This window comes from Platalea leucorodia (assembly GCF_965183815.1).
Source record: "Platalea leucorodia genome assembly, chromosome: 9".
NCBI lineage: Eukaryota > Metazoa > Chordata > Aves > Pelecaniformes > Threskiornithidae > Platalea > Platalea leucorodia.
This window is the reverse complement of record NC_138831.1, coordinates 14,909,675-14,926,415: the sequence shown is the minus strand read 5'-3', so window position 1 is coordinate 14,926,415 and position 16,741 is coordinate 14,909,675. Positions and strand designations below refer to the sequence as shown.

Here is a 16,741-nt window from a genome sequence, read left to right as displayed (position 1 = left end):
ATTTATTTTTTCCTGAGATGAGGAATTTTGATAGTATTTTGAAAATTATTTTTCTTGCCATACTAAATTGCGCTTTGCTAATCTATTGATGCACTAGATCACTATTTGTAGTCAAATTATAACTAATATTCTGATACCCTCAGGCTCTGCTGTTTGCTACATCTTTTGTTTCTCATTATTTTTCTTTCCCTAACATATGGTTTCATAGTACAAGCCATCTTGACTGCTGGTGAAAAAAAAAGACAGGATATTGCTATAAGTTTCCTTATCCTAAAAAAGAAAAAAAAAAAAAATCCCAGCTATTGGTATAATTTCAAACCAAACTACAGATAATTAAGTGGTAAGCCAAAATTATCTGGGCTGTCTTCCCCCACCCCTCCTTTTCCATGGTCATGAAACAGTACAGTAGTGCATTTGGGGTGACATGCCAAATCCTGGGTATCCAGACTTGGGCTTCCAGCATTTTGGATATGTTTCTCAGACACCATTTGTTTTGAGAAACCCAGACCAAGTGTAGCTCTCAGCACTATGTGTTGCTTCTTCCCCTTCAAAGGGTAAATCCCCTCATACAGAAAGCAGTTACAGGAAATTCTGACAGATGTCAGAACTTCATTGTAAAGTATAAACATATAGGATAACTATTCCTTTGCTACTTTAACCTTTTCCTTTACTAAATGGAAATCTGACCTTTTCTTCTCTCCCTAAACAACAGTTGTATCCAAAGTAGGTTGAGATGCAAGGCAGGACATTTGCTGATCTTGTATCAAGTCTCTGATACACATCAGAGCATGAGGTATTCTCTCCCCAGCTTTAGCAGCAAGTATATACACACACACTCAAACTACTGCCTTTTTCATTTTTATTATTTTTACCCAAGACACCTCTATCGTTTGCTGACTTTTAATCCTACCTTGTAACATTTTCAGATGAGATAAACTCAGTCCTCAGAATAGCCTTTCCTAATGATGCTCCTTACATTTTAAAAGGGATTTGGCCTCTCTGAGCCACCAAATCTTTGCCCAGTAAAATCCTGCTGATGGGGCAAGCCCCATCACAGCATCATCCCTCCACCATGGCCCCTCCAGCCTTCACAGGGACCAGACAAAGGCCAGGGCTCAGAGATGCCCCAGGACAGGTGGGTTTAGGAGTTCACTCCCTGCATAGCACAGCACGTAAATTTGCTCACAAGGCTGCATGAGATGATCCTCAGTGCACTATGCACTGAGATGATTCAGAGTCCTGAGACTGCTCCTGCCTGATCCAGCCTACACACTGCCCAGGAAGGTGAATCTGGGTCCTTTTGAGGCATTTTCCTCTTGTTCCAATTTAAATTCTAAACACAACTGTCCCTCTTTTACAAATCCTTTTGCTGAATTTCTGTCATTTCACCTTGCAGGGAGCTTTCTCCCAGCATTTTCTTTGAGCAAGTCATTGTCTGAGCCATCATCTGGGCTGTACCTTCAGACTGATTACACTTGTAGATAATTAGAAAAGCTCTCTGAGTAATCTACATTCTGATAAATGGCATCCAAGGTGACATCACCCTTATATCACTTCATTAAGTCTCCTTGAATGTAAGGCTATCTGAATTAAAAGCTATGTTTAATAAGTGAAAACAGTCAAGTGTTGCAATTTCCTTTTCAGGTATAGCGGATGCCTCTGTGTATTCAAAGCACTTGTATTTCTCTTTGGCATACACCTCTTTCTGTCACAGGTGAGTGTAGGTGCTTCTGCTGGAGCAGGAAATATTCCATACCCACAGGTGGAGATGTTACTGTTGGAACTGGGAGCACCCACAGGGTGACAATACTGATGGTTGCTGTTAGCAGAGCAACTTGCAGGCACACTGCAGCTGTCTGCACGAAGGTGGTACAGTGCAATACTATACACTTTGAAACTTATGAACAACCTGGTTCATGACAATACATACACAAAAAAATTGTTTTATCATCTGTTAATTCTAACTCCCTAAATCTCATGGCACTGGCAATATTAGTACAATGTGGTTTTGTACAGGAGAATATCTTCAGCTGAGCTCACAACCAAAGCGCAGACCCCATCTCTGCATGTAATGTGATGCGGGCAGAACATTCGGCATGGCTCCCCTTTGCAGAATCACAGCTATGAACTACAGTACTATTCTCTTCTGCAAAGACAGTTGTTTTCTTCTGTTAATCCTTTTGATAAAAGCACATTTTTACCATAATGCATGGTACTGCAAACTACTTTTTTCCAAAATATTCCTCCATTAACCTGACGTGGCCTGTTATGACTGAAGTGAATATCTCTAACAAATGTAAGCATCAATAAGTAAAACAATGAACTGCCTAAAACCAATGCTTGTTACTATCATACTGTTTCAGTGTTTACATTAGATTCCCCATGTAGTTTGATGAAGTGTCCTCAAAAGCAAACCACAGCATCGCTCAAGGATAGAGGCAGCAACTCCAGGGCCTGGGCAAGCACAGAAGGCAGCACCTGAATGAAGTTACGCCACTTTTGCATAAGGAACCAATCCCTCTCTTCTCTGGGGAAAAGCAAGGGACTCAGCTGTTTCTGCCGTATGCGTACGTACCGCTCTGAAATGGCCTGCATCCCAGCAGAAATTATCTGCACAGCAATACAGGTGTCCTTGGCAGCACTGGATCATGCCTTGAACCATGCCAAAATAAGTCAATTGCTAGAAACAGCATTATTAATTACAGTAATGTGAACAGTAATCTTATCTAGAAATAAGCTGGGGTGGGCTAAATGTATTTTCATTTTCTCATTCTACATCTCATCCATCCCAATCAGGGAAAATTTTTCATGCTTAAATAAATATAAATGACATTAATGTAGAAGTTCTGCATATAGAAATATTTCAGAAAGTTGTGATATGAAAAGGTAAGTTGCCCACAGGGTGCCTTCTTGAAGAAGCTTTTCTTCTTGATCACAGTCTGTGGCCAGAAGCACCGAGCTGCTCCCTGCTACGTGCAAGCATCTCAATTTGGAGCATGAGCCTCCCACACCTGATGCCGGTGCTCAGGAGCACTATTGCGCTCAGAAACCGATGGCCTGTAGCCTAGTACCTCACTGCATTACAAATTACCAATCAAATTTTAAAATAATGATGATGATCATTCATAATATTATTACATCAGTGGGACATTAAGACTCTCATACCAGCAATATAATTCAAAGCTAATGCTTTTTCTGATGCACAATTTACTTCAGTTTGTAGAAGAGGGAAGGAAGATGTCAGGGCACGTCATTTGGTACAATATCAAGCTATAATGTGGTATTTCAGTTCGATAGGGTAAGTTAGCCATTGAAAATAAATGTTTCTGCTGAATCTATGCCGAGGGAAGGCAGAACACCATTTTTACGTTCACATCAGAAAGCACAGGCTGTGAGCAATTGTAATAAAATACTGTCATAAACAATAAGGGTGATAAGACACTTTTAGAAATTATCCTAAAGATCTTTTAGCAATTTTTAGTCAAATTCCAGCCTTTCGGGGAGACTCCAAATGCCAAATTTAACAGCAGTGTATTCCCAGTGGCAATTGCACTGTTTCTATGCACAGTACTCCTACTCCCATCCATGAATTGAAACCAAAAGCAGACGATACAAAATATGGAAAGTTTTCATCAATTTTCAATCAAAGTAAAACATATCCTCCTATGAACTAATCTCCTTTGATCAAAATTCAAGGCAATTATTCAACATAACGCATTTAAACTGCTGCTGTGAAAAATTAAAAGGCGAGAAGGAAAGGCAAAGGGAAGCAAGGGCAAGGCAGATGTCAGACAGCATTGTTGGCTTTACCATCTCTGTCACAGGAGATACGTTCTGGCTGAAGCTTATCCACAGCGTTTTAAGTCCTGAGCAAATGCCCCAACCCCACACTACAGACGTTCACGCCACAAACACAGGCTCACTGGGGACCCGGCAGTTTGAGGGCAGACTCCCTACATTTTTGAGTTTTAGAAATATTTTTTTCTAGACAGGTGCCCTCAATCTAATACCTTAATTCAGCAGAAGATCATTAAACTGGCAATGCTGCTGCTGTCCCTATGGACCATCTGGTAGCACTTGGTCAGGCCCACATCTGAATGACTCCAAGAACATGTGTCTTGCCCATCATTTCCTTTCAAAATAAACTTTTCAAGTTTAATGAACTGTATCACCCTGCATCATGACGGTGGCTGTGCCGAGAAGTGCATAACTCAGTTAAAAACAAAATCACCCCACCATTACCTGGGCATCTCTGTAACTAAAAATAATTCCTTGAATCTCCATGTGATCAGAAATGGGAATTCCTGGAAAATATGATATTTCAAATGGTGGGAAGTACCTCATAAAAGGAAAAGAGGAGTCAATCTGTCAGCCACCAGAAAATAGCAGAGGTCAAACAAGATGCTACTAAAGGTCAGGAACCCCAGTCACAAATGCAGACAGTGGGTTTTCTATGTTACTGAATTGAGGCTGCAAAAATTTATTTAACCCCAATTTCTTAAATGACATTAGTGAGAACAAAAATCTGATCAACAATTTTGTGCTACCTGAAATGAAAACATTTCACTCTGTGCTAATACTTTCCCACAGGTGCATTTCCCTCAAAAGTTAAATTCAAACGCACACAGTTAGTATATGGCTGTGGGCAGACTGTGCTTTGACATAGTAGGTGGCCAGTTTGTGATTTGCGGATGGGTGATGAGGCATAAGTTGTGGAAATATTAGAACAAACTAACAAAAGACCCCCAAGCCACCCTGCACTCAAGTAAAAGTACTTCTGGGTCCCATGGAAAATATTGATTTTCCTGCTGGATGGACAGCCAGAAAAAGGAAGAAATAGAAGAATGTATTTTTTGACTCATTCCATCTACTTCTCTTGTCCTGCAAGGCTGATGCTGCTGTTCCATTTTCTCTACAACCTACAAAAATTCAATTTATTTTTTCAATCTGTCTCCAGCCAAGCTTCCTTACATCAGCTGTGCAGTCATTCCACTGCAGCCCACATCCAGCAGCACAAGGAGGGTGAAGTGAATGAAGCTACCTGTGCATTTACGGTCTGTGTCTTCCTTCTTTGACCCACTGATGGTTAACTTGCAGTTGAAGTTCTCCTCCCAGTACTCTGCAAACCACACGTTCCTTCTGTTGTTCTCTAGGGTGCGGGAGGTAAAATAGGCATCAAACCCTGGAAAAGGAGACAGGTAGAAAGGTGAAGTCTAGCTCATACTGCACGGGAAGTACTGCAGCCTGAATAACAAATACTCTGTTTATACAATCTTCTTCAATATCCAGCACACGTTCACATCTCTATCCGCACGAGGTGACCGTGGAAAGAAAGGAAGTCCATGGCATGTTTTATCTAATCAGCTGCATCTTGCAAGTAAATTACTCTGCTACTAACTGCAAGGTATAAAGCTAGGTAAGATCTATGTAAAAGAGAGATTAATATAAAAAAGAGTTATAAGCAAAAAGCATGGATTAGATATATACTGATAAGGAATGAAAACAAATGATATGGTGCAGCTGATATTAGGCTGAGCTTAATACAACTAATTTTGTAATTAACCTCTCCAGACCTCCAGAGAAGGCAGTTTCATCTGACTAAACTGGCCATTATCAGTGCACCTTATTGTTTTTGTAGTATATATTTTTCCCTTAATTTCCTTTCACAAAGCCACAGATAAACTCAGAGAGCAAAACTTCTAAGAGGTAACTGCAAGTCACTGTGATTTACCAGACGCTGGGATTAGACATCCTGCAGTGGGGGGCGGGGGGAGGTGTGAGGTTTCCTTCCTTAGACCTGTGAGACGCAGTTTGTTACTGAAGCCATGTAGCCACAAACAGCTTGCAGCGCTGCAAAGGTAAAAACGACATACAACTCCAGTATTAAAATAATGGGGGAAAAAAAAAAGATAATTTTTTAACAGCTGAGTTGAGGTTCAGTAAAGATCTACAAAGCCCCTGAGTCTTCTTTTTTTCAAAACACAGTCCTCTGTATTCACCGAAAGAAACCACGTAACAACCAGGGAACAGTTGTGTAGCAGTGACTAGTTCATAATTTTCACATGGCTCTTAACTGTATTATATCTCTGTAGCACCTCACCAACTTGCCAGAAAAGAAACATATCTTGCTTTGGCTTTCTTTATTTTTTTTCAGAAATGTATACCACTATATATATGTATGTATATATGTGTGTGTGTTTATATACATATATATGTTGGTACATATAGCCATTAAGGAAAAGGTATACCTAAAGGCTTACAAACCAGGAGGGTAAATAAAAAGAATTAAAACTGTACTACAAAATTATACAGTTTATTAAATTCTGATAACAAGTTAGACCTGCCACAGTGTAGGGATTTTCTCTATCAAGTTTTCAAATTCTGTAGTTTAAAACCGAGCCAAATATCCTTTAAGAGCTCAGACAATATTCCTTCAAAGATCATGCTCATTTTAATGGATTTTTCTCACAATACAATACATAACTCTGAAACAAATACTTACTTTCCAATAAGCAATGGTAACTTTAGACCAAAAGGAACATCACATTACTAACTGCCCTGCGCACTACTGCTTCACTTTGCTGTATTTAAGCACTCTTCTCTCCATTATTCTCTTTCAAAGTTGATGTAACTCCTTAAAGCCTAAGGAAACCTTTGTGCATACAAATAATTGCAAACCAATAGACAGATATCCTAAGTACTAGTGCAATGTCAGGAATCTGACCTTTGTCACTGCAATGACGAAAGCTCCCATGAGAGCACGGTGTGGCAACAGACTCGAGTCAGCACCCATCCCAGCTGGGGTAAAGCCGCTCCTGACAGACACCGGTGGGTCCTCAGGAACACGAGAGCAGGGACGAGCAGAGATCACCACCCTCCCAGAACAGCATTTTTATTTTATTACTATCCCAGTATACTTTTGGTTTTCCTTGGCAAACAAAAGATTTGCATGAGGACAAATATATTAGCGCACGTCTATGTGCTCATACATGAAGTCTTTTGTCTTTTTTTCTTGTCTTTTTTTCTTTTTGTAGCCGACAGAAGCTGTATTTTCTCATCTGTTCAGAAGGAAGAGTACATGGGAGTGACACAGCCAAGTAGTCTTGGCATAGAACATGGAAAAGGTTTATCACCTCTGCACCAGAGGTGCCAGAAAACCAGGCAATCATTGTTCCACCCTTTTAGCCAGCTTACAGACTCCTGGCACCTGAAATCCCTGCTTAGCTTTACAGACTTTCCCAAATCTGACAGTTCCTGTGAAGTATGGGGGCTGTGCCCACTCTCTTCAGAGAGTTATATCAGTCTTATAACAAGCATATTTGAATAGCAGGATGTTCACCACCGTTACTAGTACCAAGTAGTTATCCTAAGTCTTTCTAGTTATCTGTCTTTAGCCTGTAATGAGCAACATCAGAGATTTTGCTTACAAAGACAGTCTAGATCCAGTATTTTTCATGTAACCTTTCAGAACTGCAATCCCAGTTCAAGTTCAGGTTATAAAATAGTTTTTCCTTTTACTAAGAAGGTTGTTGAGGCATTCAAACTATGCAAATCTGAAAACTGGATAAAGTGGATCAATTGTAAAGAGGACTTTAAAAATGCTGGTTGTGTTCCAAGAGGCTCAGAAGTAAATTATCTGGCATCTGAAAAGTAAAAAACTATTGAAGATGCAAATCTCAGAATATCTATTTTGTCCCTTTACTTGGCTTTACAGCTCATACTAGCATTGCAGAAGAGGGTGGAAGCACAGAAGCAGCAAGCTCTTATAGATACTAAACCATCTCTCTATATTGCATGATCACATGGTTACTTTTGATTTTGCAGTTAGAAATGACAGTAAATACATATTCCATTGCAAGAGAGAAAAAAAGTTCCTCGCACCATAGACAACAATTTCTTTCACTGAAATAGGTGGGTAAATTGACTCAATCTGGCACTCCACACAATGAAATTGAGTTACAGGAAAAACATATGGCATTGTTAAATTAGCATGGCAATCCATCCACTACAGGATAAAAATAGACAGCATGTAAACAGATGTTTTCAAATAAGAAAGAAGATTAGGAGTAGGGTCAATCTGTCTCCTTGTATTAGCTTTGTGTACTATTAACCCAACTATAATATGTATTTTCCTAATTCTGAGTCTACTGTTCATGACTCGCATCCAAAGCCCACTGCTCGTAAGACACAATGTACATCTTCTCCAAAAATCAAACTAGAAAAATCAGTATTGGGGTCTTCCAGAAACAGCCTGAAAGCAAATTAAAATTTTACCTGCAATCTCACTAGAAAATATATGAGGGTCTCTCCTGCAACGAATACATCAGGATGCTTCGGAATGATGACAAACCCTAAGCAAGAAGCCATAACAACTTAATGCTACACTGTCTAGTTGGAAGCCAGCACCTTAAGGACTGTAATCAAGTCATGGAAACCTGCAAGCAAACCACCAAGATGGGATAGGAGAAAACCTCAGTGGTGTATTTAAGTTCTACTGAATATTTGAATCAACTCCATATACTCAGTATGGCTTGTCCATGCTTTAACATGGTTTTTGCAGTTTGAAACGAAAACTTTCCAGAATAAAACTGCACAAAATTTCAGGAGAAGAGCTGACCTGTGATGGAAGAGATGCCCAGTCCCCACTTGTTGTATTTATGCTAAGGCAGGGACCTAACCTGGGTTTCCCATGTTTTAGGGAAATCATTTAGTAAAACCCTCCTGCCACAGTTGTTCTGCTTAATTAACGACAAATTAGTGACTTATGAATGTTTCTGTGCACAGTCTCTAGAAAAGGACAGCACAGTTTCTGAACTTCTGAGCTGAAATTTCCTAAGGAAAATATTCATGTGGATGAGTCAGAAGAAAATTTAGAAAATACTCTTAGATTTTTAGGTACATACAAGCTAAACCTGTTTTCCTGTAAACCCATGTGTATTAATTTTACTCATAATTAAACAAGCATTTCAAAGAGGATATTCAGTCATAAGATCTGCAATATACATATGGCTCAGAAAGAGAAACAGTATACCTTACCAATGTGCCAAACTAACTGACCTCTGGGAAAAGTGCTCTATAACTTAATAAGATAAAATCAATAAGTCTTGATAAAACTGTAATAGAATTCCATAAGAACTACTCTAAACCTTTACAGATTTAATAACAAATAATAACATTCTCATTGACTTTTTCAATGATCCCTCTGCATTCTCAAGAAGGAATATAGATCCCTATTAAAGAGTGTACATTTTTTATTATTATTTTCTATTGATCAAGACAAGCAGGCAAGTGACTGACTGACAGAGGGATGGAGTTAAGTAGCTGGCCAAATTTCTGTTAATTCCTTACTGGGTAGAAGTACTGTGCACCCACTGGCTGTTTCTGGCCGCATTGCAGATCACAGCACTACTGCTCCCACATAGCCAAAGTCCTGGAGAAGACCTCCAGAAGGCATCACCTTTGTAAATTACCCTCCTTCCCTACATACTTAGGACCAAGAAAAGTCCCCCATAGCCAGGACCAAGTAAGTGGAAAGAGCCCTACATTGCTCCATAGGAGCAAGGCCAGGAGCGTGCTCACAGGCACCATTTTTTATTTGATCAATATTTACAACCTTTATACAAAGCTCTGGCACATGTGCACAGCTGGGGTACGATACACCAGAGGAGAAAACCTAGGGTGTTTCGTATCGTCTGGTGTAAACCTGTGCACCTCCACTGAACTAATGGAACTGTGCCAGTTTGCAGTAGGTGAGATTTTCATCCAATTTAAAGATTAGTAAAGAACACTCAGCGGAATCTCACTGCTCCTTGAATAAGGGTTTTCCTGTTTTTTCCCCTATATCATTCCCAAGAACACTGTCAGAGAAGTTATTACGATTGTCTGAAACACACTGGCTGAACTGAATACATACCACACTTGTTACTCTGTGATTTGAGTCAACAAATCACTACCATTTCATTTTTTTTCCCACCATTATTTTCAGAAGGGTAATTGTGCTAGATGTACTTTAAAGCAACTTTACAAAAAAGAAACCTAGAGGAAAAATGTATTTTTCAATTAAGAGAAAATACAATCAATTTAAAGATCTTACTATTTTTAAACTTCACATTAGATGCATGGCTAGTAAGTAAAGCAAAACCCAAATATTCAGTTCTCAGAAAAAGCTTGTCATTTGCTAGTGTGGCAATACTGCTGCCATGCAACCAACTTTGCCAGCAAACTTTAGGAAATCCCACGATGAATTTCATGATTTAAATTCCTACTAAAGAACAGTTTGTACAGCAAAGTAGTTACTTATCTTCAATATTATTGTATTTTGAACACTAATCATGAGGCTATGATGGATCTATGCAAAGATTAGTGCCATGCAAATGTTGAGAGATAATGTGTAAGGATTTATGTCACATGAGTTTATTAATAGCCATGACTATAGCAGTTCTTCATTTCTCCCAAGGCACAAGCACAGCAGAGACAAGCACAAGCACCTGCTTAGGAGCACGGTGGTATGAAACGCTAGAAAGCATAGAGTTGGACATCTAAACTGCATATCTAATTTTAGATACTTTTTTTGAATTAATATGATTCAAAAACATTAAAGTTGAAATACAGGCAAACATGTTCTCTATAATAATGACAGACTTAAGCCTGTGCTTAAGCTTAATCTTTTTGAACTGAAGACATTAAGACAGCTTACATGCATAGTGCTAAACATAAGAGTTTGGGGTTCAGGGGCTCAGGGAATTAGATGACCCAACCAAAAAAGCTGGATGTTTAAATGTGAAAGTAGGAATAATCACTTCTTACCCTTGTACATGGCCAAGTACTACACTTGTGTGACAAGATTTAGTGATTTCCCAGTGTTTCCCATATATCATACTTAAGAAAATTACTTTTTTCAGCAAATACTTCTAAGAGACATAGATAGTTATTTTATGAGATTTTACAAATTAAAATAAATCTCTTATTACTTTAAATCACTGTGATTCGATTAAATCATTATTCTTACACATAGAGAGATGATACTACCTAATGGCTTCATTTATTTTCCACCCCAGGATTAATATATAATTTAACTACATAGCAATGAAACAGACTTTAAAAAAAAAAAAAAAAAAAAAAGGAGGGGGGTAGGGGAAAGGGACCTGATCCCAAGCACTACAGAGGGCTGGTGAAGTCCAGGCAAGGGGAGGGATGAGTGTCACTTGGCTGTGATGCCACTAAAACCCAAGCACTTTTGTTTTTTCCCTGCTTCGCTCAGTGGGATACTCATGGTGCCAAGCTAAGCACCCCTCTGATCAGGATAGGAGTTATCAGCAGTGCTTAAGTGATTGAAATTAGACATTACTGGGAGAAGATGGGAGTGTCTCATCCGCAGCTGGCTGGAGTCAGGCTCTGCATGTCAAATTTTATCAGGCATTTTATTCATTTATTTTTATGTCAGTCATCTGGATGGAGAGGGCCAGGACAGCATTGAGCCCTGCCCCAGGAAACACTCACAACCTTCCAGCCTCCCGCTCCACTCTCAGAAACCCCTCTTGGGTCCCCCTGGACAAGGGCATCACTAAGGAAGAAGGATACCACAGCGCCACGGAGCCAGGAATGCTTAGAAAAGTGGCTCGATTTTCAATAAAAAAATGAGGCTCGCTGACTTGTAGTTGCTTTTTACACTAAAAAAAAAAAACCCACAATGATTTATTTCTAACATTAATCTTGCATCTCTCCTTCCATTTGATGTTACATGTTGCCCATTTTCTGCCTGAAAGCATAACACTCAGCTTCCCTGGCAGAGATGGCCGCAGGAATTATACGTGCTTTGGAGGATAAACCAGGCTCCAAGACTTAACGATGCAGTTTGCCATGGTCAGCTGCATTATGGAGGGGAAAAAAAGGCAGGTTTGCAAGGGAGGCATTTATCATGGGGAAGGCATCAGGCATACATCGACAGGGAAAGGACGGGCTGCAGACAAGAAAGACGGCTGCGCAGGAGGGCAGAGAGGTACCCAAAAAAGAGCAATCCCCTAGGAAAAGAAAGAGATTAAAATAGGGGATCCAATGCTGAACTGGCACCAGTGAAACCATCAGCAGCCAAGTGAAGTTCCCAGTATCTCAGGAGGTGAACTGCAAGTGGGTGGTTCGTGAAGATCCATGATAATAACGTGCTGTTGGCATGAACGACCCAGGTATTTTTTAAGAGAGACTTCTGTCACTTCTTGTTTACCAAATCACTAGCACATGCTGTGAAGCATCTATTGCATGTGTCAGCAGTGACTTCAAGGGCTCTGAGGTTATTTAATAAGGAAAATAATTAAGCCTAATTAAAACACAAAGTTGTTGACCTACTGCATTTCTCATGTGCCTAAAGTGTTTTCATTCTCAGCCCATGTGGCTTGTGAGCAAATACAACATATTGACCCAATTTCATATGAGTAATGATTTTATCAGTTTATGATGTTTTTATTCTTCTCTATTTTGTCCAAAGTATGTCCACACTAATGATCGCTAGTTATACAAGTTTTATTTACGCAGCTAGTAAACCATCACTTAGTATGGTTACTGATGCTGAGTGCCTTGAAAGCAGCTACTCAAATAATTTTCTGATTTTCCTAGCATTCAAGCCAAAATAGTTTAATTTACTGACATTAAATCTGGGAGAAAAACATTAGGTGTGGAATGATAAGATCAATTTTAAGACAGCTAGTCTTTTTTCAGATTTTATTAGGTTGCCCAAGCCACACACTACATAGTATTATGGAGCCATTAAGATAGTCTACAGATATTTTCTTGACCTTTTTACTCAATAAAAGGGCCATAATATTAAGTGATTTTATTAACTTCCTTCATGCCATAAAAATGCTTTGCAGTTGTTTTCTTTTTTAATAGTTGCCAATTATAACAGTGAGAAAGGGTATTTTAGTTGATGTCACATTTCACTTCTTATACATATATATGACATAAAGCATGTACAAAGGAAATTCAGCTTGCCATACTTAGGGCAAATCTGGGATTTTAAGCTATAAAGCTTCTATTATGGAAATAGATATATATTGGCTAAGTATCATCGTTATCACTTTTATAAAATTACACAGCTGCCATGGCAATGAGATCATGACCTAGGTGGTGTCTAGCCAGTGCTGTAATAGAAAGGTTAATATAGAAGTATATTATTATTCATTATTCTACATTTTATTGCCCTCAGGCACTTCTTACTTTCACAGAGCTCCCATTTATATCAATATAAACTGTAGAAAATCCTAAATTTATTTCTCCTATTTGTTCTTTTGATTGCTATACCAGCTAGAGGCCTCAGCTAAGAATGAGATTTTCCTGTTACAGCAGGCACTGGACACGCACAACAAGGAGTTCCTTCACATCCCCGGTTTCTCTTGCTGCCATGGTTTTCTGGATGGCATTGGGATCATCCTCTTGCCTAAGTAGGAGGCTGATGTTCTAACCCAGAGGGACCCACCGTTTTCTTTATGAACAACAAAAAGACCAAATCCACGCCTCAGAGCATCGAGAGGATTGTTACAGGGCAGAAGATGAAGGCTTGCGCTCCTCTTCCCCCGAACAACTGCAGACTTCATAATGCATAGGATTTTTACATTTTCAGCCACAGAGGGACCTTCTAGGTTGCCACGCGTCTAAGTCACCTGGGTTGCTTAATGCATATGGTGCTCTCCTTTCAGCTGAATACTCCACTTCTTATTCAAATGACTCCTGCTGCTGGAATGAATAATTTTTTATGAATTGCAATATGCAGAGTCCCAGCCAAGGGAGAAACGCTGCTCACATAAGCCTACTCTTGCAAGTGAGGATCTGTATCTGCTGTGAAGATTATCACCCGAATCAGGCCAAACAGAACAGAATTAAAAATACATCCAGAAGCAGAATGTCTCTCCCAGTAATTCATCTTTTCCTGCTGCCCAGTTATTGGAAATGGGCCATTTGTCTTGCCAGGACCTTACCCATGAAGTATTCTTTTTTTTTTTTTTTCCCTCATACCCAAAGATGAGCAAAAAGCTTTTTTTTTTTTTTAAATACATATCACAAGGCAACTTAGTTAATAGCTTGCTTTCCCTCTCACTTGTATACCCAGTCTTCCTGAAATTATCTGTTGCTTTCTGCTTTACTGAAAAATAGATCAGCTTCTGCATTAATCTCACCTGGCAGCAGTAAAACTCAAGTGGAGTTAAACAGTGTCACCCAGGGACATAGAGCAAAGCAGTGGCAAGTCAGGCCCATGGGTCAGGATGCAGATCACTCTTTCCCATTAATAATACTTACTCTCAAATTCTGAGCTGTTATTTCAGTTTTTCATTTGCAATTAACTATTTAACTAAATCCCTTTGTATGCATTGATGCCTTCTTCCCACTGGTTTTCTGAGTTCTTCCTTCCCACCCTTTTTGACTAAATGGGAGAAGCTGCTCCACAGATGGCCTGTTTCATTTTAATAATGCAGAGCAGTAAAATCAGAGAGATACAGAAGGTCTAAATGCAGAACATGAGAGCGGTTTCCTTCCCTTTGATAGCAGCAGCAGACAAAATGCACATTGCGTATCCTTAAAAGCATTTAAACTCAAGTCAACTGCTTGCATAATTTAAAATGAGGATAAAAGTAAAGAAATCCCTGTACATTGTAATGCAGCAACCGGAGTAACCCCTCAATATGTTCAACAGGTTATAATTAACAATAACAAAAAATAGAAATCAATCAGCACACATAATGAACATGCCAAAATAAACAAAACAGAAGGTCAGAGCTGTCCATGGACGAAAGGCTGCAGCCACTACCCAGCACTGCTGCAGAGGACGGCTAAGGTTAAGCACCCTGGCCTCCCCAGAGCACCTGGGCTGCTCAGATGATCGCACCCCACACCACCGCTGTACACATGCTCTAATTCAGCAGACGAGCCCAGAACAGGACTGACAGTGATGCTACATAAAAGGTAATTTTCCATCATCCTATGATACACGACCTAGATTCTGAGCCATAAAGTCATAAATAACCCTGGCGGTGGTCAATGAACACTCCCCGGCTGTGCTGTTCTGGCACACGTACTTAAAATCAACTTGCAAAAACCAAATCAATGCTCGGTCGCATTGTTATACATTCCCAGCAAACAAAACATGAAAGGAAATCAAAGCCCGTCCTCCTCCTGCCTGCGGTGGGAGTGGGAGAATAAGGCGAGACACGTACCGACGGAGGCTGAGACGTACCTGGCTTCTGCCGTGTGGGAAGGGAGCGCAAGGGGCTGCTCCTTCCCCCACCATGCACAGGGGCAGCCGCAGCCCGAGCCCCAGGCTGCAGAATTCACCGGGTTTCAAATATTATTTCCTTATGCTGCATTCAATTCCTTCAATATGCAGAGTTAATTTTCTTTCTTTCTCTGTATATATTTGCATGTGCCTCACTGAAGTGTTACCATGTCAACAGGAATAATTACAGCATGTGTAAATATATTTGTGTATCCTAAAATTTATATGCATGCTCACAGACCCGTACTTACGCACACACAGCCCCCCCAAACCAGACATCGAGAGTTGCCACATTTTTTTACTGTTGACATGGTAACACTGGCTAGATGAAAGTAACAACCCAATTTCAAAATGCTATTTAACATGATGCCCCTTTCCTGCAGGGCCATCATTTAAATAGTACATGCGGCAGACACTTGCAAGCCTGAGCTGTGAGCTGCAGTCAGGTGGAGCCAATACATAAACTGGCACAAGAGAGGCCATCCATGCACGGCACTGGGGGATTTGATATAATTGGCTGTGCACAGCAAAGTCATGCCTCAGTTTAAACTCTCATATATGCTACCAATCTTATTTTCAAATTCCCCTTGAGAGAACATCCCTAAGAAAGTATTACCTGAAAACTCCATTGCATTCTTCCCTTCCTTTTTTTTCTTAAAATCTTCAAAAAAAAAAGTTACTTCCTTGATTTTTGACACCTGACTTCTTGATTATAAGGCAGCTTTAATAATGCCATCCAGCCAGAGTGTGCTAGTATGCAAGACAGAGCGATATAATTACTGTTCTCTCCCTCCCTCTCTGCAGTCTGATAACACAAAGTTTCAGCTTCCACTCCAACTGTGTGCATTAATCACATCAAACCACAAGGTACTATCCAGAACGAGTGCTCAGACATGTATGCAAAAAGACAAAGATAATGGGGATGATTTCTGAGGCTGAGGGATGCGGTACAATCACTTGGGCTGGCCTCGAGACCATGGAGTCCTGCACAGGAATGCCTGCATCACCCCAAGTACTTGTCATTGGAATACCCTGCATCTTTCAGGGAAAGCAAAAAAGCTTTCCAATTTGAAGTAAATATCTCAGGAGCAGAATATCCTCTAGGCACCCATTCTTTATCACCTCTGTTTTTTTTTCTCTCCATTTCCCAGGGGTACCCCACCCCCAGTTCAGCACCCCCTTTGGGGTCCTAGCCAGCCTTAAGGACCACCAGGCAAGTGCCCTTTGCCAGTTCCTGACTCAGATCCTCTCCTCATTTTCCTGTGCTTCCTGTGCACCCAAGAACCCAGGAGGCTGCAAGGACAGCACCTGGAGAGATCTGAGCCTTGTCCCCAGTGAACAGCACACAGATCTTCTGAGAAGACAAATATCCAACACAGTATCTCCCCTGGCTGCTGCGGTGAGACCGAATCCCATGTGTCTCACTGCCTCAATGCCGAGTACCAGCCAGGGCAGAGCTGCTGGAAATGGGGCAGCAGGGCC

At 40.3% G+C, this 16,741-nt stretch overlaps 1 protein-coding gene across 2 annotated transcripts in view; it reads right to left on the bottom strand.

The window, feature by feature from the left end:
• Positions 1-16,741, bottom strand: part of GRM7 (glutamate metabotropic receptor 7) — a gene marked incomplete at both ends in the record, with an annotated part of 312,840 nt that overhangs the window by 115,285 nt on the left and 180,814 nt on the right. For both annotated transcript variants that reach the window (XM_082321677.1, XM_082321678.1), the window contains one exon: positions 5,042-5,182. In XM_082321677.1, the coding sequence (XP_082177803.1) occupies positions 5,042-5,182 (141 nt within the window). The remainder of the gene's footprint in view (positions 1-5,041; positions 5,183-16,741) is intronic.